This window comes from Hylaeus volcanicus, chromosome 8, assembly GCF_026283585.1.
Source record: "Hylaeus volcanicus isolate JK05 chromosome 8, UHH_iyHylVolc1.0_haploid, whole genome shotgun sequence".
NCBI lineage: Eukaryota > Metazoa > Arthropoda > Insecta > Hymenoptera > Colletidae > Hylaeus > Hylaeus volcanicus.
This window is the reverse complement of record NC_071983.1, coordinates 7,667,955-7,690,537: the sequence shown is the minus strand read 5'-3', so window position 1 is coordinate 7,690,537 and position 22,583 is coordinate 7,667,955. Positions and strand designations below refer to the sequence as shown.

The 22,583-nt window shown below is 39.3% G+C and overlaps 1 protein-coding gene across 1 annotated transcript in view; it reads right to left on the bottom strand.

The window, feature by feature from the left end:
- Positions 1-22,583, bottom strand: part of LOC128881585 (acetylcholinesterase) — a 120,809-nt gene that overhangs the window by 15,036 nt on the left and 83,190 nt on the right. Inside the window, exons 3-4 of the mRNA XM_054132789.1 lie at positions 15,014-15,166; positions 351-514 (exon numbers count right to left, since the gene is read on the bottom strand). Of these exons, the coding sequence (XP_053988764.1) occupies positions 351-514; positions 15,014-15,166 (317 nt within the window). The remainder of the gene's footprint in view (positions 1-350; positions 515-15,013; positions 15,167-22,583) is intronic.

The window sequence follows — 22,583 nt, the reverse complement described above, 5'->3', positions numbered from 1 at the left end:
ATAATTTGCTTTGTGCGAAATTCTTTCTTCGAGAAGTTTGAATAACAAACGTGGAATTATTTGTCGTTTCATTTTCATCGCTTTTAAATTAAAAACCGTCATGTACTTGTGATGTCACCTGATAGTATTTCGAAGAACAATTTCGCAATAAATTCAAGCGACTATTTCAAAGAATTATGAAATAGAATAACGTGTTACTTGAAATAGTATTTTAAATAATGTTATTTCAAAACGAAAATGAAGGCTTCTAAAGCCATTGTTCTGACATGAATCGAAATAACTGAATTTTTCATGCTTAATATTCCTCATTGCGAAACATGAATTTCATGAAATTCAAGGAATAAACTCACCCCGTGTAAGCGAACTGAGAGAAGTAGAGTATCATCCTACGGGACAGGTCTCTTTCCTTCTCGGTGTATTGCAAGGACGTGTTCAAAGGATGGCCAAACACGTATTCCACCTCGTCGCCGTGTATCACACCCATCCACTCGCCCCACAGGTTGGTGCTCGTTCTCTGAAACACAGTTAACGTCGGTTATGCTTGCGTTAAACGCTCGTTCGAATATATTCCTCCGGCTGTCCGCATGCATCACCTCCTTTCGCTGACCCCATAGATCGACTCTCGCATTCGCCCCTATCCCTCTGACACGATATCAGTTGTTATTAACGCCTGCTACTACCGGCACTTTGTCAATTTTCATTTGATCCGCGTCGTTTCGCAACTATGCCACGGTGTTTCATGGTAAAACGAAATTTTTGTGGCCAGCCAGCCTTAATTCGGTACAGTTCTTATTTTTCATACATTATCGTATAACTCGTCTTGTTTGTGTTGTTATATTGTCGCATTGACGATCGGGAAGTGTGTGTAATATATTGGAGACTTGGGTGAACGGCTACTCAAGAACAAACACCATTCAAACGGTAAAACAGTAAACACAAATATACTAAGATATAAAAAAGTTTATACTATAATATATAGAGAGTGAAACATTCAGATTCAATTTTTATCTAATTATATAATATATAATAATTTTTGCTGTCTACGTATAAGCCTCCATCTGTAGAAAAACCATTTGTATCAAATTATGTATCACTTTAAGCTTTACAATTTTTCTGCAAAACAATTTCGCGTGAAAATTGAAATGACGAAGACATTGAGGTGACATCGGTGTTCGTGGGACACATTGCATAAGTGTGGTAGATTTTTCTGACCTACATAACCGGATGGCTGAACCGAAAGGAGACACAGGAGCGACTGGGTCAGGTTCAAGGAAGCGAGCGCGATACTTATTATGGCTCGAGGCACGATCGTAGAGCGCCCAGGAGCGGTTCAAATTATTCAAATATGGTGGCTGAGCCGAAGAACGTAGTCTTTACAGGATCAACGAAGCGTCAGCAACCTATAGAGTCCATCGAGCCTTTATGTCTCAGGACTTGCCTCCCATTATGGTTATCGTCGCAATTCAGTTTCTGTGCTCTGGACTAGGGAAAATTGCGGCCAGAGACTGGAGTAGTCGAAAATTGTGCGTTTGTCCTTGCGAATGTAGTTGCTCGTCGATGCATAACAGAAATTACTCGACGCTTTCCTGTTTTCTCTTGTCAACATTTGAATAATTCTGTAGACTACTTCAAATGACTTATGCTAATCTTTTTGGGGCTATGAAGCAATAACGAAATGTTATAAATGTTTTATAGTTAGATGGAGGTTTAGGGTGGTTCTTAAAAGTGTGATTTTCGAATTTTAACACGTTGATTACTACGCTACCCAGAAATGGACGACAGAGCTTTTGTGAGATGGGAAGTAACTATGAATTGAGATGGAAAGTTGACAATTTTTGGGGAATTCGTTTCTAGATATTTCGAAGCATTTAAGAATCTGAAAGGATTAAAATTCGAAAGAGCCACTCTACTGTAGGCTGTCAGATCATACTCCAACAACGATCGTTCCTGGCAGCAACTATCTCGTGACGCCTGGGGAAATTCAATCTCACCGATTACAATTTTCCATCAACCACTTGCGTAGTTGATACGCATCGACCAATCGTGCCCTCTTCCAATTAATTTTCAATCCCTCGCACGCTGGCCACACCTGCGTGCACAGAAATTGATCGGGTACGAAAAAAAATTAGCTATCCCGGAGCTTGTAGCTATCATCCCTGGATTAGACCTAACCGGATGTTCACTTTCTCGTGATAGTTACTGGGTCGCTTAAGGGGATACGCCACTTTGGATGTTTCAAAATAACGAATTTTACTTTAGAACGATGCCATTCGATTAAAAATGTATATTTTTAAAAACGACTACGTATTTTACTAACTTTTGGACTAAGGGAACTAATTAATTTTGTTTCACTGTTCCAGCTTGAACCTGGTTTCAGTTACCGTGCCCACCGCGTAACCATTTATTTTTTAGACGCTCCACTAAATCGTCTGCCAAGCCGCCATTTTTGTAAAAAGGAAAAAATTAAAAATGATTTTCTAGTTTAATATTTACACGATACAATAAAAAAATTCTTGGAAAAGCCTGAAAATTCGGGTAGGTAAAACGGTGTTACCCCTTATGGATACATTCTAGTCTAAACATTAAAAAAGTTAGGATTCTTTCGGAATTGAACCGAGGTTTGAAACATAATTGTTTGAAACGAATGTTTATAGCGAATGCTTTAATGATGTATATTTTCTGTTAGTCATTGTGTCAGGGATTGTCCTAAAATAAGTGAAGTAGCACACTCGTATATCGTCCATCGTTGATTTTTGTGCAAGTACAAACACAGAAAATTCGCATTTGCAAATACTGGGATTTAAATAACGTCGCAGTCGTGCCGCAGTATTTGCCCACCCTTATCGAGTATATCTCGTTCTCGACAAATAGCGAAGCTGCCATTACCGCTCGGAACACAGCGGGCCGTTTTAATAAAATGGAAAAATATGGAAAATGAAACCAAGCAGAAATGGAAATACAGGGTGTTTTGATGGCTTCCGACAAAGTTCATCAAATGAAATTAGGCGAGATTCAGGATTTCTCCTTTCAAGCCGAATTTCGATCGAATTGTACGAAACGTTCTAAAATTAATCTCTCGCGCGAGATTAATTTAGGCGACAGCCTAATTGATTCTCCGTTCGAAGCATCTGGTCCTGCGTGATTACGACGAAAAATCGATCGTTCCAGTTCCTATTGCGAAGAAGGCGGTAGTTGTTACGAGGAACTACGGATTATTTTTAGTCGAGATAAATGCGGTTGTCGGAACGTTACGTTTCAAAGTATCAATTTACCACAACACGAACGATTGGAGATGTGTTATCTATTAGACCCGTCTGTCGAGAACGTTTAAATGTCAGATTAATTAACAGAAAAAAAAACTTGGAATTGAAAATAATATTACTTGTTCACTCACTTTAGAAAAGGAACAATTAGATATTGATTGAAATATTAACCGGAGCAGCAGTTTGTCTGGAAAAAAATATATATTTAATTTCGCGATAGTCTTAAAAATCTTTATGAAACATTTTCAACTGATCCCAATTTAATATGTTAATGTCTATAATAATAATATAAAATCGGGAAGAATTAGATTCTTGCTTCGCCGAATCGAAATTGAACACGTTAAACAAACTCGTAATTGTAACGACTTAAATTCACAATTAGTACACCGCGACAAATTACTCTCATAACAATTGTAAGTCCCGGTGCACATCAGAATGTATATATTAATCGTCTTAAATTAACGTTGATCAATTATAATAACCAGTCCAGTATCCACTAAAGTGTACATTTACCGCTCGTAGAACATCGAGAAACAGGAACTGTTACCTAATACTAACATTTCCTGAGGCTCCCCACGTTAGCCATACGTGGGTTCGTCCGCATATCATCTTCCTGAGGCTCCCTACGTTAGCCATACCTAGGTTCGTCCTTGTTTCTCTACCTTCCTAAGCCTCCCTACGTAAGCCATATGTACATATTTAATAAAAATAACTACATAACATATTATTATACCTTCACAAATGCGAGATATGCACAAGAAAAGTGAAATCTTGCAAATGACAAACTACCTTAAAATATGCTGATTAAAATAGTACAGAAGAAGAAGTGAATCATACTCGTCCAATACATAGCACACCAACATAACACCCGCCATAAAAGACGATTTCATAAATTTTCAAGACAAGGAAGAAATTCCTTGAAATTTTCTACAGTCTTGGAAACGCATTAAATTATACAATGAACGATGAAACGTTACTGCTTCCAGATAGACGCTAAAAATCCAGGCAAAATGGTTGATGCGAAGTTAAACAAACGAAAGAAAGAACAAGTTAAAATTGATTTTTCGAGCATCACAATGGGCCAGAAGATTACAGTTTTCCAATGAACGATAGGGTAACAGAGACGATAGACAGAGAATTTTCATTTCTCGTCGATATGAAATAAATCCCTTTCTGAATTGGCCAGGACTTAAGACAGTCGCTGAAGATGCCAGTTCCAAGCATGGAAGCCAATGAAGAAGCTTTTGTGCCGGGATTCAATTACGATCGATGCTTCTGGCGTTGACCTTTTCGAGGAATAATAACGCGCCAGAGTGAAATTAATTAAAATCCTTCGACTCGGCATTCGCACTCGTCGCTACTCTTCAAGGTGCTATTCTCGTCTAAGACTTTCAAAATATCTTATTTTTACCTGCAAAAAATGGCGTACTTTCTTAAAATCTGTATAAATATTTGTGCCTTCATTTCATTTTATCGAGTTTAATCTTTTTATTATAAAAATTTATACGATTCTTTGTTATTTTAAATGATATTTTCTAGAGACTTTTAACAACAAGATAATAATTAAAAGAAAATCTGTTTTCTGATCCTTTAAAGTTTTATGTTCGATCAATTCAACGTACAGCCTGTGACATAAACGGTCAAATCTTTGGCGATTTAAAAATATTTTCAATATAATTGAACAGAAACGTTCGAAATTTTCAAAACAGCATGAATATCATAAGGAATTAATTTCCCCACTCAAAGTTAAAAATTGTCCCTTCAACTGCACGCAATGTCCTAACCGAGTTGAAAAAAACGTGCCAGCGACGCGGAAGAGAAACTTACCTAACGAGACGAAACTCGATACCAGCCTGTTAATTCAATCTCCCTGAATATCATTTATGTCGCAGCAAAGCTCCATTGGAACGTGGAATGGGGGTGGGATGGAAACGTCACATTTCTAGTATTATATTTCCGCGGAGGTCGCCTTATCATCGAGAGACCATTTATTGATTCAGCTCCGACGATGTATTCTTAAACCCCTATTCGGGTACGTCGAAAATAACTGAATGCCTCTGCATAATGCGGCGTCTCGTCGAAATTATAAAAAGAACACGCTGGTGAAAAACGGGCACAATCGGATCAGCTTCCCCTGAAACCGGAGCAGCCCCAATTAAATTTATTTCAATCAAACCCGAGGTCGGACGAAATTATCGTTGTCCCGTAATTCGCACGAATGGGGAAGCGTTTCGTAAAAATATGAACCCCTCGGCGTTGACCGGTTGAAAGAAGATGGTCGTTAGAAGCGTGACGTCAGTAATATACCTATAATGAATCTTTATCTCGCGGGAAGTGGTCTTCGAGTGTGACGTTTGCTTCTCGACAAACTTTCGCGCAACGAGAGCGATTGAAATATCGAAACGAAAGATTTAGGGGGGATAAATAGGTATTAGGCTCAAAGAGTCCAAACAGAAGAGTTGCAAGCTCATCAAAAAGTTTCATTCGTAAATGAAATCTTGAGTCAATTGACTTAATTGATTAATCAAAATTTGCCATTCTCGTAGAATTTTACATATTTTCGTATTTCGTTTAATCATATATCTCGTAAACTCGTAAAAACGTCCGCCACTGTATATAGGGTTCCAGTTTCGTGGTTCAAGTTTAGTTAGGTAATGTAAGCAGTGCCGATGGCGCTGATAGTCGTGTCTGTGAGTTAGTTGCCATAGGCGTTGTTTCGTGGCTTCTTGTTTATAGACACAACAATACTGGAAAAGAATCGTATAAAAAATAAAAACGGTCGGTTGGCGGTCGAAATGTATAATAAAGATAAATGGGGATGCTTGTAACCGCCTAATTGACTAATAAATAATCGTCGAGATATTCTCGAGACTGCAACGCTAACATTTGCGAAGGAAAGCTTGAATGCACCGACGCAACTCTTTATTTACCCGCAAACATTGCTGAAACTTGCCTACGTGCGATTGAATCATTCACCTTGAATTAAGAACTCCACGGAATCCAGAGGGAAATGCGATTCAGTTTACAACTCTCGAATAAGTTGGTTCCGTGTATAATTCGCGCTCGACGGGAAATGGATTAGTTTTACACATCGCGCCGAGCATATTGTTTAACTTTAACCCAGAGTTTGGTAATGCGTGCAAACGTGCGGACATTCCGCGTCACGTTTACCTGCCGGAACGTTTCTACGAGTAATTAATTTCATTTCGGATACCTCCTTTCACTAAAAGAGACGACCGATCGCAAATTAATCGATATTCAGAGGAAATCTAACTGATAATCTTTGATATTTCGAGATTTCTGCTTGATTTTTGAGGTACGAACTCATTTATTAATTACAAATTTTGTTAAGGGTGTAAGTAATAATTTAACTCTGGAATATATACAAAATGAACAAATATAGAGCAAAATATAAGATCGTTATTCGATCTCCTTTAAAACTGAACGTATTAACTTTGGCGCGGCCTAGACGATAATGGTTAAAGGTTGAAAAATATTAATACCGCGATAACATCGGAAGTTAATTTGTCGAAGAAGTTCGAGATTGTTCTCATTTCGAAGCACGAAGAAAACTACTCGGGAAAATTAGGAAAGTTCATCAAAAATTGCCGAGTCGGTGAGAATCGAATCTCCAAGCTCGTCCATGCGGTCCAGTGGCAAAGGATAATTGAAACCAAGCGGATTTATCAACCCCTAACCCTCCGTTCGATAAAAAAAGCATCGCGCTTTCAATTGACCGCATTCCGGCGCATTACATAAATTCTTCTGACGTCTCGTAAACGATCACGGCGCCAAGTTTTAAGCTGCGTCGGAAAGAGTTGGATTACTCGCGACCAACCCCTCCCCCCCCTAGACCCGAACAAAGCTGCAAGTTGGCGAACATCCCTCCGTGGAACTTGATGTGGAAGAACGTTAAAGTTGGAAGTGCGATTTTTCTCGAGAAGCGCAAACGAAGAGGAAACATCGTTATATTTACCGTTCGCAGCTTCTTCAACAGTTTACCTCGATACGATTTACAGAGAAACCATTTATGCGTTTTAGGGGTGGGTTCAGTTTGGGATAGGTCGTGTTTGGTGACGGGACTAATAAACAACGTGTTTTGTATAAATGGTAACCAGATTTTAAATATGTATTCAACCTGTTTAAATATATTAAATATATTAAATACACGTGTTCGTTTGTTTTACTGAAAGAGTGAGACTACTACAAGTATTCGTGCCCAACAAAGTATTATTATACAAGATGATTTGTATGAAGTATTACAAGCTTCTTAAAAAGTAGCGAGGATATCGATTTTATTTTTGTTACAGAGTAAAGAATATATACATTGTATTATAATCGGTTATTTTCACTTCCTTACAATAAATATCGTTACTCTTTTGCACAGTTTCGTTAGTTTATAGTACGAACTATATGCTACGAAAGCAGAAGTAACAAAAATACTTCCGGGAACCGTCTAACTAACTAAATATACCCCAACAATTTTGTGGCTCACTGTACGTCATAGAATTGGTTCCATCGCGAGTAGCGTTGGAAATCATTAAAAGAGTTTTCCGCGGAAGACACACCGGCTGGGAAACAATGGCTCTGGAACGAGGAGAAAAAAACGAGGAGGGGTTGACGGGGTGATACGATTGTAGGTCGGGTTTGCTGAAATTTCCAGCCGAGAGAACGTGGGAAAGCTTCTCTCGCGAAAAGAGAAAACCGTGAACGCGCTACTGCCATTATGACAGTCTTTCGTGTTCAGTAAACGTCGTTAATTTTAACGATCCTTAAAATTACAAAGGCAACGTGACGGAGGAGGGGTGGGGCCGAGGATCGTCCAGAGGGAAGACCAGGGGCGAGGCTTAATAAACGTGTATCGAACGGTGTCTCTTAATTAACTTGGCAATTTTCCACGGTACACTCTATTAACGTCGGGGCGCACACATTTTTCCGTCCGGCAGAAATTGGACAGCGATTGAAAATTTCGACGTGTATCTCGCCACCCTCTTAAAACACCATTATTATCTGGACTTATGTACTTAAGACTGATAATATTAGTCGCGGGAGTGCATTTATTTAATGACACAGACGAAATTCAGAGATAAACAAAGAACAATAAGAGAAACATTGAATTAAATATACTACATGTCAACTTTGTCCTTGGCAATATTTTTTTCTATTTTTAGTAACAGAGAAATGGCTTTGAACCATCGCTGGTTCATAAGCCGGTGTACCATATATATATATATATATATATATATGAATATACCCCCTCGCTCAGAAGTATGTAAACACTTCCTTCATAGAAATAAATATCTAATAACAGTTGTGAATTAGATGAAAGTATAGCCACTCTTCTTTTCGACTAGCCGCAGACGTCGTCTCGGTTTTTAATTGAATCCGTTGGACGTAACAATGCCACAGGGGAATGGAGGGCGAGGGTGGTCCAATTTATCCGATCGTCAACCGCCGTTGGACTCGCGAATCGTGCTTTTCTTTTCTCCGCTGGTTGGGAAAATAATTGGAAGCGTGTATAAACTACAGTCGTTTCGGCGATTCATTAAGGAGTGAATCGCCCCGACTGGCCCGTCTCGATTGGGCCAAGGGAATTAATGGAAACGAAATCGTCGCGGCTGGGCCGCAGTTAGCGCCTCTCGCCACGGCTGAAAGCTTCTTTTCACCCCGTTTTCGCCTTTGGATCTCGCCTTTGGATCCTTTCACTGGGCTTTTTTCTCGCGCGTCTTCCCCGCGGGATTCATTATCGACCCAAGGTGGATCGCGTTTCACGATTTTTCGCTGGGCGAACGAACGAGGGCCATTCATTCCGCATCAAAACGGGGGGTTGGAGGGAAAAAAGGAAGAGCGCACCGAGGTAACCAAGGGTGGCGGCTCGTCGAGAATGTTCTCCGCGTTGGAAAACATCCGGGGTGAAAGGAAACCTCGTGGAAAAGATGTTACTTAGCCTGGTTGCCGAGTGTCCCGTTTATACGCGATTAAATGTTGCATTCAGAGGGTTGCCCTTGACGGGAAGAAGGGTACGAAAAACGGGGTTAATTCCTCCAGAATTATACCTTTTTGCGGGACTTGGCGTTTCGCTACGCTCCTGCTCGACGAATACGTGTAAATAAAGCACGGCTGTGTTCGTTTACTGCTCCGGGGTGCGCGACGAAACTTGAAACGCGACCAGTTCAATTTAATCTCTTCAAGGACGAATTATTTGCCTTGATGTGAACAACATTTTTTAGTAATATTCACTCATCGCGGATGTTAACTTTATGACAAGACTTGTTGTTGTACTATTATTTGGAGATTTAATTGAGCCATTCGGTCCACAAATCGATTAACTCCATTAAACAAACAGTTGAGAAATGCGATGAAATAATGTATACTGTTTTTTAAAATTCTCTTTATAATATAAACTTAACAAAATATTGTAGAATGCATAAATACAGATCCATTAAAAAATATTATCACCATCACCTTCTTATTGTATTTATCGTATTTGTGTCTACCTTGTATTTCTGTGAATAAAATTGACGTCGTACACGGCTCGACGGAGTTCAAAGGGTAATACTCAACCTCGTTCCCTTCCCCCCGACTTTTCCACACGATAGTTGACGGTCCAGGTAAGTTAGCGTCGATGCTGCGACGTCTGACTGAGTCGATTTCCGTGTCGTCCAGAGCTCGAACTTCTAAGTAGAACGATAATCGCCGTAGGACCTGGAGCAGGGCAAATGGACAGCGTCGTGCGATCGTCGAGCTGTCTCACGATTTTGAGGAAATGAAACTTAACGGCGTTGTTCGTCTGCAAAACTGAATCCGGAGTAACGAGTGTTCGCCCAGAGGAAGACAAACGGGATCAAGGAGACGCGGAAGTGGTGCTAAACCTAAGCCTCGCCCCGAGGAATGAGTTTCCTCTGTCCCATCGGATAATGGAGGCTAGGCCTCGTTCTTTTTAATTAAGAGCTCCAGAAAACGACAAGATGGCGTCTCCTAGGACTATCGATGGAAGTTTTAATGTCCTCTCGTAATTATTGCGTTTATTTACGAATAAAAAATGAACATTCATCTTTCTGTGCTACGTCACTCATTATACTTTCAATGACAGGTACAATACTCGAACGACCAGAAGAAAAAGAACGCGCGGCACGCGATTGTTAGGCGAATGATGAATTACGATGTTCCTTTCAGGAGTTACGTCCTACAAAAGATTATCACAGATTTCTGTTGCTTATCAGCATTTTCTGGATTCGATATTATTTCCTGACTGTACTTGATTTACCAGAGATGGTGCATTGAATTCACGCAACGCTCATCAGCGCAGCGAATAGAGTCCGCACGCTATTTCACAATCAAGGTACCAGCATCAATTCAACGTTAACGTGTACGAGCAGAAATCATTGGCGTCCATGTAATTCGTATAGTCAAATATTCGAGTATTTAGTATTCGAATAGTTAAATATTCATATAGTCAAACATTTGATACTTGGTTTCTTGGATCTGATACTTGGTTTGTTGAAAATTTGAATATTCAAATATTCGAATACCTAGTACTTGATTACGTTCATTCACCGAGTCTCTGCAGTAGTCGAACACTTGTCTCAACATATCTCCGGATGGATTCCAAACGCGAGTGCATCAACAATATCAAACCTCTTTTGTATCTCATCTTTCACAATCATTTTCCAATGAATTCGACGAAACCTCAAACCACCATTTGCTGCTGATGACAACCACGGAATGGCACAGGGAAAAGAATGTAGCTCGTTAAGCGTGCGACACACAAACGCGCAGACAAACTTCCACGAAGTTCCATTTTTCGTAATTGTAGCGTGTCAATTAAAAATTTTTAACAAGGGCGTACATAGGCAAACGTTGTCCTGCATTCTCCACCCGAACGACCATGGGATGAACGTAACGATTCATGTAAGAGGTCCTACCGCCTTGGCCACCTCTCAGCGACAGGTGTTTTCGTCGATTCAATTAAACTGATTGCCCATTATTACGTAAACAACTTATTATGCTATGGTAACGCTTTAATTTTTTCAATAGGGTCATGTTCGACTGTCACTCTAAGCGTTAACAAAATAAACATATGTAAAGAAGAAAAAGAAAACTTCTTTTTCGAATACTAAACATAAAAAGGTTAATCCTGATTTTCTTAATACTCAAGATCTTCCTTGTAACTATACTTATCGTTTACATTCCTGTATATTTAACCAAAACAAAACTTATCGAAGAGAAGAAACATCTACAATCCCTGTCGCAAACTTTAAATCTACATTCCCCGTCTATGAAATTAATAATATAACAAAAATGACCCGTGTTAAAAGCAAAGCAACCACTTTTTACCCCTAACACTTTCACAAACGTTTCGGATGACTCGATAGTTTTGAAGACGGAAATCACGCGACCAATAGACCCGGGCACTCTTCGTGTTTGCATTTGCCAAGGGAAATCGACGATCTTCATCTTGATGGAGGGCGAGTAATAGATTCATCGCGGACTCGATCCCCGTCCGTCACCGGTAAGGGTTGCCTTAAATCCGGGAAAAGAATCACGAGCCGCGCGTTATCACTTTCGTTCGCCACGTGACTACCTTCGTGACGACCCGCTGAAAAGCTGGGCTACGGTCACGATGGCGATGGCACGACTCGAACACGATAGGCCCCACTATCGATCCTACGCGTTTCACGCGACGCGCGTGCGACGCGTGGTGGTCAATTTTAATACGCTGATTGCCAAACAAAAATCGTCGAACAGTGGTGCTTTGGCACGCACGTCACTGCGATCGATCTACCTTATAGAGGTCTCGATACACTCGGTCATGTCCGCGCGAATAGTGGTTCAGTGGGTTTTTAACGCTATATGCCTTTTAAATTTTATTATAAAATAATAATCATGAAAATTATTTCAAAAATAAACGATTCTTTTAGCTCCAAATGTTGAATTCAAGGCATTTTCAATGCCAAATTTTTTGTATTAATGATTAAAATTATTAAGATTTTCACTCTAAAATTAAATAAAAACAAAAAGATCCGTGATAAATTAGAATCTTTACATTAAAAACAAGCTTATAACTATGCCCATTTAGACGTCCCGATTACAAAGATATTCGATTAATTCGAATTTCACATACATTTGTTAAAAAAAATATCGAGCCTCCCATAAATTCGAACCAAAGAATTTTTACCCTCGATGGAAAAACATACTCGCAATTATTCATGATGAACGCAACTTACACGAACTGTAAGGACGTGGAAGTCCCTGTGATTTTCGCAAAGCGAGGAGTGGAAGCTATAAATGCGGAGATTAACGCCTGGAAACGGAAAAGGAGTACGCGAGAGGTGCCACAGAAGAAGGAGGAACCGAAGACGAGGCGGGTCGTCCGTTGGCGTCGGTCGTGGGGGTTGCTTTAATCGGCGAACGAAACCGTTATTAAGATTACGGCCGGCGCGCATGAGTAATGACATCCTCCTTTGCTTCCACCACCGCGCCCTGATAAATTACCTCCTCCGCTAATTACTCGAGGCTTCGGCATTCCGCTTACGCGCGTTTCACGTCCCAGTTATTCGACGGCGGCGCATGAAACAGGCCGAGGATTGAGCGACGCTGACGCCACGAAAGTGAAACAGGGGGACAGGTCGAGGGGTTAGGGGTAGTCGATTGCGATCAGACTTTCAAGGAACATCAACTGGAATACGATGATTTTTATAAGACTCGCGAACAATGTCGAACGTTTAACAATTTTTAATACAAACAACTTCACTTTTAGTTAACACTAAATCTACAGATGTTCGTTTGTAACTATTTCTATCGGGACGGGACAAGTGACTAGTCTTAAGGTTGTTGTTTTGAGATGATCGCGTTTAAAAGTATAGCTCATCGATCTTGAAATATAAGATAGTCGAATCAATACGCGGTGGTAAGATTAACTCTTTGCAATGTATTTATTTTCTTAGTTTGTTTTTGGTTAATTCTCATTTAATTTATGTGGTTTTGATATCTCGAATTATGAGTTTTACATTACTTCATAACATTTAAACGTATGTTTTGTATATTAAATTGAACAGCAGAACAAGAAGTGTCACAAACTTGTCACATGAGAGACACTGGTCCTTTTCGTTGTGGTGCTTTGAAATTGATACCTATCAATATTAACGAGTTGTGCTATTGGATTGGTCCCATCACTAGCGACGATCATGCTAAAAGTAAACAGCCAATCCAATAACTTGTCGTGGTCGAATTTATTCGCTTTTTCCTTCTTTTGTCGTGCGTTATCGATTGCAGCTTTGTCGGGCATGTCAAAAAACCAGCAGCGGAGTCGATAGAACCGAGGACGAGCTTTTAAGAGCTCCTTTTGTACTTGAATAAAGGTCGACCAGATATTAGAGGGGATCCTTCTACAAGACTTTTTCTATTTTTATTGCAGAATTTTGTCCCGCGGAACCGATGTCCTCGAGAAGAAAGTAAGCGATGAATTCTTTTATGAAAAAATTCGATGCTGCTGGTAGTGCAACTGAATAATGCAATCATAATACACCAGATTCAGTAGAAAGTCAGCACTAAGTCAGCCAAATATAGTAGTGACAGTCAGCCATAAGTCAGCCAAATTCAGTAATGAATGTGAGCCAGATTCAGTAGTGAAAGTCAGTCATAGGTCAGCCACATTATTATTAGATGATTATTATCAGAATGCGAATGTTTATGCGTTTATGACAAGTAGAAGTATAGGAATATGTTTGAGAATGTGCATGAGAATCTATTAAATATTAATAATATACATTGTAATGTTTGGAAAATAAAACATACTTTTATTAAAATTGCAAATCTTTTTCTGTATCTCTAAGAATATGAATTTGCTTATCAATACTTTTCAAATGCAATTTATGCATAATTTCGATTTTTGTTTCCTAATTAGCTTACACTGCTATCAAAATAAACATTTGATGTCATCTTGGTCATTATTAATACGTTTCACGTGCAATTTATGCACGACTTCGATTATTTTTAATTAGATTTACACCGCCATAAAAATAAACGGTTCAAATATCTATCCATCCACATACTTTGTCCATTTCTACTGATTAAAAAAGGAACGTCAAGAATGACCTTATGGAAGCGAAGAAATGCTACAAAGTTATTACATTTTCGCCGTTTCGTCCATCCTTCTCGAAGAGAGGAGGCCGTAATTCCATTGTTCCTCACGGCTAAGCCTTTTTGTGGGACATCTCGGTTCCGACGGAGAATCTTCAGCCCTCCTTCGAGTTTATCACGGAATTTCTCGATATATATTCCCGTGGTGAAGTTATAAAAGCAAGTATATACGGTCCGCTCACGGGAGCTCTTGAACTTTCATCGCCTCCTTAGCCCGCGAGGACATTAGAGTTCCACAATTTATGTAACGCACGAGTGGGACATTACAAGCCCCGTGGACGACGAAATATCCAACCTCTGAGCCGAGGCTTGAACGTAGAATAAATATCGTCCCGGACGAGCTTGGCGAAATGATCAGAAACGTTTTCACTCTGGTGTTTCTATCCATTTCTTTCACAGGGTGTAGATAAGGGGGTCGAGAGTTTGTCGCGTGTAACATTTTCTCATTCGACTTTTTCTATTTTGTTACTCGACCCTTGGTATATAAAATCATGTGTTACGGATTTTATATCAAGTCAAACCTTATGTTGATTACTTTGGCTGTATGAAATCATGTGTTGCAGTTTATGCAATGAATTAAATCGTTACTAAACGTTCGATTCTATTACCTGGGTGAAGAAATAGTAGTACACTTTCATTCCGCGATCAGCGAACAGTTGAGCAAAGTGAATCGACGGGCAGATGAAGAAGTAGTCGCCTACTATGTCTGCAATCATTTTCTGATTCAGGTAGCCATCATTCACGTGCTCCCAGTCCGTGTACTGAAACAAACAATAATATTCTTAATTAGTACAGTGTTGGGTTTCGAAATTCGGTAAAACTTGGACAAATATAATTGGAACATTTGCTTGAGAACCTGGAATGTTGAATTACGTTGACAAGTAGAAGGAATAATTATGAATGTAATTTCATTCGTTATAATGGAGATCAGATTGATCTCAAGATTCAAGCAATGAAATGAAGTTGATATGAAATTTAATAAGATTCTTGTTTTAACAAGTGTTCGTATATTTTTGATACGGTATAAAAATCGACTTTTAGCTGTAGTAACGTAAATTCATTCCACATGGAAATATAACAGGTGTTCAGTGTTTTCTGGTACGTTGAATATCGTAATATAATTGGTTTGATGAAAAACCAATAAATTATAAATCGTATAATTTTGATGGGCAGTGTATACGATACGCGTGAAAAGTACAAGCGTAACGAGTTAATCCTGGAGAAAATCGTGGAAGAGACTGTATGGCGAAACAATTTCTGTGCTTGAAGGGAAGCCGAAAGCTTGTTACTTGAGAAAATTGGAAGGCTTCAAAGGCAGGATTTCGTCGACGTACCTGTTGCAGAGAGTGCGTTTCACCGGGCGAGACAAAAAGTGGTAGCGGAACGGGAACCGGAAGCGCGTGACAAGTTAAAGGGAGGTCCATTATTCAGAGTTGTACGAGCAACGGGAAACTTGGGCTTCCGTGAAAACGTTGCGTCGACGAGACAGGCGACCTGGATTCTCGAACGGCAGTTAACTTCCGATTAATTAGCCCCGCTGCTAATTAACGTAGCTGTCGATCGATGAACTTTCTCGATCAGAGGCGACTCTGACTTCTCGCGCCGGGAGTCTCAGGTATTCAACGTTTTCACGCTTTCGTTCGGCTTTGTTAATTTTCAGGGGAACTGGAAACCTTCTTGCGCCGCGGAATCTGAAGACAGCCTTGAATTTCGTGTTACTTAACCATTTAATATCCGAATTGCTGAAGACATCCTTGGATTCCGTGCCACTGAAGTGTTTCACACTTGAATTGCTGGAGAATTTTGCGGTGGAATAAATATACAAACGCGACATCTACCGTCTTGAATAATCACTTTACCTTTAATGATAAATTAATGGCGACGAAAAGATAATTTAGTATTTTTACAGCGGTCAACGAAATTATTAGTAGTCACAGAAGGAAACAGCAACATGAAAGATAAAAGGCTTTTCCATGCTTTTTGTTTGACACCGCGACTACCAAGTAAGTTAATTGTCACCGTCACCATCGCGGATCTCTCCTTGTGAATAAAGCGTAATTTTACATTAACAGTTGACACTGTGTCAAGTCATAGCGTTCCAATTAGAACAGAGAATTTCCTTGGCCAAAGGCTGTAGAGCGACGGCATCGTGTTTGCTTCGAATATCTTCCAGTGCGTTAGGTCACGATTAGGAAGATGTTTAGATTAGTCGAATCTCTGGCTGACATGGACTCTCAGAAACGAACGGATCAGAGTTAAATTGATGAATCGAGGCGCCAGAGCGTGCAGAGTGAGGCAACTTTGATTGCTGAAAGATTACTTTGTGGAGCGCAAGCCGGGAAGTTTAATGAAATGAAACTGCTGAGCGGAGGAACGCTTTTCCTCGGTCGTTTCGAGCCACTGGTCACAGCCTTCGCGTGTAATTAGTTGACCGCGGCAAGGGGCGTCCCGTGTAATTTAAATATTACTGCGAAATTTACCTACTTCTGTCTAATTCAAATATTCACCAGCTAAACATCTCGGAAATTAGGAACTTTAGAATTAGTGTAGGTATACCTTATTATTATTAGACCATACCAGACTGTACTACATATTATGGATTTATTTTATACATAATGTATGTCAAATGTATTCTACAATTATATAAGTTACTTCATTTTGCATAAGTACACATACCTTTTGATTACATTTAGCATGTGTTTATTATATTAGCTTAAATTATCATAAATTAATCAAATCCGCAGTCTATTTATAACATATATTATTCCATAATGTAGAATGCTATATTATATCTAATATTTACTATACTGTACAATTTTACATTTTAATTAGATTGAGGATCTTATGCATTTATAATACAGAAAAAATACATAAAATATCCGTAATGTACGTTGAATATGTTCTACAATTTCTATAACAATATTGTTACTTCATTTTGTATAAGTGCACATACATCCCTTTCGATTAACATGTATTTATTATATTCGCTTGCATTATAAATGCATACAATCAACAGGCTACTTATTGCTTTTAATCTTGCTCAAACCTAACATGTGAAAAAAATGAATTTAATAATTATTGAACATTAACATAATTTTTTAAGATAACAGTTGAGTCGCAACCCATGGTTTCTTTTGCTACTTTGTCCTTCGCGATGAGTAGAACACGACGCGATCACAAAAAACTTTGACCTTCAAAAAGTCGGTCAACGTAACTTTTGCCTCAATTTTCTTTGATAGATCTCCACCGATCCGAAGGTTTAGAATCGCGATAGTCGTGACACATTATTTTGGAACACTCTGTATAACATAAAAAGCTCCTGGTCCACGAATCGTCACGGCAGCCAGCACAATGCGTGCTCCTCCCATTCGAAGGAGCACAATTCGTCGTTTGTGAACGGCGCACATTGTAAAATGAATACCATCGCGATTACCATATCAGCTACGCCAGCCCCGGACGTCGATTAATACAGATGCAAATGTATCGCGTTCCCACTATCATTTTCCAAACGATCGCGGCAATCTCGCCTACGCTGCGGTTAATGAAGCCCGCGAATAGACCTAACCAGCACCGACATGTCTCCAATTTCCTCGTGTACTCGCGGCTTGTGCGTGTGTCGAACAATTTTCAGGCGTAGACAGGGTGAAATTAACGGTTTTGCGCGGCGGTACGGTAATATGATACCGCTGCCTGGCCCATGGAAGTTCTGGTTCAAGGCTTTAATCAAACTTCCAGCCCAGTGTCTTCTCCAGGGGATACGTAATTTGCCAAGTGTAACTAGCGTGTTCTTACCGGCGCGCCGGCGCCGCACTGTGGTTTCGTATCCTAAAAACATCGCTAAGACTGGACAATTTTCAAATTTCCATCACGAATGGCATACGAGGGTCTTTTCGAGTACATTGCACGGGTTCGTTAAAGAAACTTGATCACTTTGAAATTCGGTAAGTCCTAAACCTTAAACGATCCAAAACTCGATTTTCTTAAAATATAATCGCTCTGAAATTCGATCGACCTGAAACGTGGACGACTCAAATACGATCGTTTCAAAATTCAATAGCTATGAAACTGAATCGCCTGAAATTTGGTCCGCCGGAAACTTAAACAACCCGAAACTCGATTTTCTCTTAAAATACAATTGCTTTGAAATTTGATCGAGCTGAAATAATAAACGACTTAGATTTCGATTTTCCCAAAATACAACCCCTTCGAAATTTTATCACTCTGGAATTCAATCACGTTGAGGCTTAACATTATTAACAATAAGAATAAAAGAGTCTTTGTACACAGCACTGTTTTTCGCTGTAACAATGAAAACCTCGTAAGAAACTGTCCCTAATAACCAAAGGTTGATGTGACTTTAAATATGTAATAAAAAAAATAGCAGTATTCGAAAATGCAATAACTTCCATCAACGATTTTCCTGTCCTACGTGCAACAAATAATGAGAGTCGCGAAGAGGAGTAATCGAAAGCGCTCGACCTTGTTGAGAAATGTCCATTTGCGCATACTTCGGGCAATCATCGTTCTATTAATTAAATTACGAAATCTTTGAAGTACTGTACAAATAAATGACTCGCAGTGTTGTTTATCGACGAGACAATTTCGCAAAGCGAAGTTTTTAATTAAAGTATTCCTCTTCGAGGTGAGAATTTGGGGCGAAATTTTCCAACTAAATTTTAATCAGAAATTGGGACTCTGTTCTCGTAATCGCGAGGCTGCCTTCCAAAGAGCAGCCAGAGCTGAATTCTGAGTGGCACGTAAGATAGAATAATGGCCAGTACGCGTGCTCAGTGTCCCTGGAAAATCCCATCGGAGTGGAACGAGTGGCCAAAAGTAGTTAGAATGGTTAACGTTAGGCCAGTGTTTCCCAACTTCCCTCTTCATATGATTCAATTGGCATTTAGCTTGGAATATCGTGCTGTAACGGAGGTCACAGCTGAATAATTTTTCGTGACTGGGGAAGTGTCGATAAAAGTCAGGACTTGGTTCATCCTGAAAGTATTTAATGGAACTAGTGAATTGAACTGTAAGTATTAGGCGTAGAAATTAATTTTGTCTATCTCTTGCGTATCGTTGAAACTACGTTATCGATTCAAGGATTGAAATGTCTCCCTGATTAAATTGGACACTATTTTTCTATCGTGTAATTTTCAGACAATCGTCTCTAATAGTTTCAACGAATGCTATATATCGATCGTCCTCGCAGAACGTTACGCAGCGACGGGTACGCCGGTTTTATTAATTAAATTACATAGTCGTTTGAAGTATTGTTCAAATAAACGACGCGCGGCGCGGTCTGTTGACGAAACAACTTTCCGACGTGAAGTTTATAACTAAAATTTTCCTCGTCGAACGGCAAATTTTCAACAAAATCTGCAAACTGAATTTCAATCAGAAATTGTGGCAACGTTTCCGTGATCATGGGCTAGATTTTGTGGAGCAATCAGAGGTGAATTTCGTCTGGTATGTAAGATAGGACAATGGGGAGTACGCCTATTATCGTGTCGCTAGAAAATCTCATCAGAGTGGAACGAGCGGTCAAGAGCGAAATAGTTAGGACGGGTTAGGTCGCCTCAGTGATTCTCAATTTCTTGTGTATGATTATCTATATGTTTATTATTTTATTATTAGTATTTTCAAATTTTATATAGATTGCTTATTTTACTGTTTTCGTCAGAGTGAAGTGAGTGGTCAGAGGTGAAGAAGTTAAGACATGTTAAGCCACTTCAATGTTTCTCAATTTTTTGTGTATTATTATCTGTATGTTTATTATTATTTCCAAAGTTTGTGTAGGTTGCACACTTTTGTTCACGCCTATTGTGTTGTGTCTACATACGTATATACAGGGTGTCCCAAAAATGTTGAAAGTCTTTGAAAAGGGTGGTTCGGGGGTTGATTTGAAACACCTTTTTCGTTAGCGAAAATATCGTTAGCGAGGCTTCGTTAAGGAGATATTAACAGAAAACCCCGTGGAATTCGAGCGCGGCCGCCGATCGCGTAGCCTATGCTACTGTGGCAGTTTAGCACGAGCCTATACTACTGCGGCTGTCTAGCGCGTAGCATACTCGCGCTCCGATTGCTCGGGGTTTTCTATTAATATCTTTTTAACGAAGTCTCGGACAACAGTTTCGCCAAAGAAAAACTTGTTTCAAATCACCCACCGAACCACCCCTTTTAAGGACAATTTCCAACATTTCTGAGGCATCCTGCATAATTGCAAATGGGATCATCAGGAATGCATATGCAACTAAATGTAAACTTAAGGGATTACAGCATAATATTTCCGTACAACAATCATGTGTAAAATCGTATTACGTTAGCTAAAAGACGATCAAACACTCGGAAATCCTCTGGAGCTTGTTCGTCCGCCATAACGAAAATGTCATCGAGCCCAAAGAGTTAATGGAGTATACCCCGAGATTACGAGAGCGATAATACCGGGAATAAATTCGTAACCAGCGTAATATTAACGAATCATCATAATAAAGCGGTTCCCGTCGCGCTCGAATAAACGTCCTTCTGAAAACCGAATTTGTCGTCGTCATAAACGGAATGGGGACAAACTGATTCACCTAGAAAAGCAGCTTGTGATTAAAGGAATACGTAATCGCATGAAGAGTCATTAGTGTGGCCGTTTTAATTCCGTAAATTTATTCCCTTCGGAGATTAAGCTTCAAGGAGACTCTTGAACGTGCAATTGGAGGCAATGCGACGTTTGAATTTTTCAAAACAGACACAGAGAGTGAGAGAGACTGCAGGGGCGGCTCGATACCATCTGAAAGAGGCGCATATTTGAGAATTTTTTTGGAAACACAGAACATTTTTTCGTTGATAAGTTCAAGGGTGTTCGAAAGAACGTTTCTTAGTGTATACATCGCAATTTTTGGTATTTAAAAATATCTTAAATTAACCCCAAGAAATTCACAAATATGTTTTAAGTTTGATGCCAGCAGTCTTTCTTCTTTTAAGGGGGCACAATATTGTATAATTTCTTTACTTAGTGCATGATAATTAAAAAATTTGTCAATATACTTTCAATTGATATTTGAAGTGATATACTTTATATTAAAAGAATTCCCAAATATCATCTAGTTTTTTAAAGGGTGTTATATTAAGGAGACTCGTTAATTTCTTGTTCCTACGCGTGCCACGTTAAATTATCCGCGGCAGCTTTGATCTCGAGGATTCGAGAGCGCCAAGTACACCGGCACCCTCCTTAGTTCTATGTTAAACCTTGAGCTTTCTCAGGAATCCAGCTAAGGCTGCTTTGTGTTTCGACGCGAGCTACTCCGTTTCCACGAGCAAAACGATCGTTTGCGATGCTCTAAACCCTCTCGTTGGCCTTGTTCCGAGGAGCTTCTTAATGGTAATATGGCTTGCATAATGGCAGCAAAACCCGGGCGAAACACCTTCGCTAGAAACATCCCCGCTGGGTTTGTCGATTTTCAATTGTCGGCACGGTCTTTGAAATAATAAACGACTGTACAGCTGCTACTTCCGTCGTTTTATCTGTTGAATTATTTAAGAGTAACTTGCATAGTAGTATAAATTACACGTCGTCAGGGGCGTTTCTATGCTTCCTGATACCACCGGTGGATATTATTTAATCGATCTTTACTTCAGTAATTATTTAAAGCAAAATTCATTGAAATAACTGTTAACGAGCTTTCGAATTTTTATATCATTCGAGAATAAGGCTTCGTTAGGATCAATTCATATTCAAATAAATGTCAATTCGAATAATTATTTGAATACAAATTTATTCGAATATTTGTTAACGAATGCACGGATATATCCGAATAAATTTTAATTCAAACAAGCATTTAGATAAAAATTTAGTCGATGAAAATGAAAAAGATAATAGAATATAATTCAAATGTTAGACTGACATATATACGTATAATATGAAAATATATCAAATAAAATATAATAATATACTATGATATACAAAAATTCTGGTTGTCAAAATGATATTTTCTACAATTTTTCCAACCGCTTTCGTGATCAATTAAAATGTCCACACTTCAAGAAGTCACGAATTTAAATTGTTGAGTGGTAAAGTGTTAAAAGTCTACTTTTCATTGATATGTCTGGGAAACAAAGTAAGTTATCAGTAATAACGAAAGCGTCGACGAATTGAAATCTTTCCCGATTGAAGCTTGAGCGAAATCACGCGAA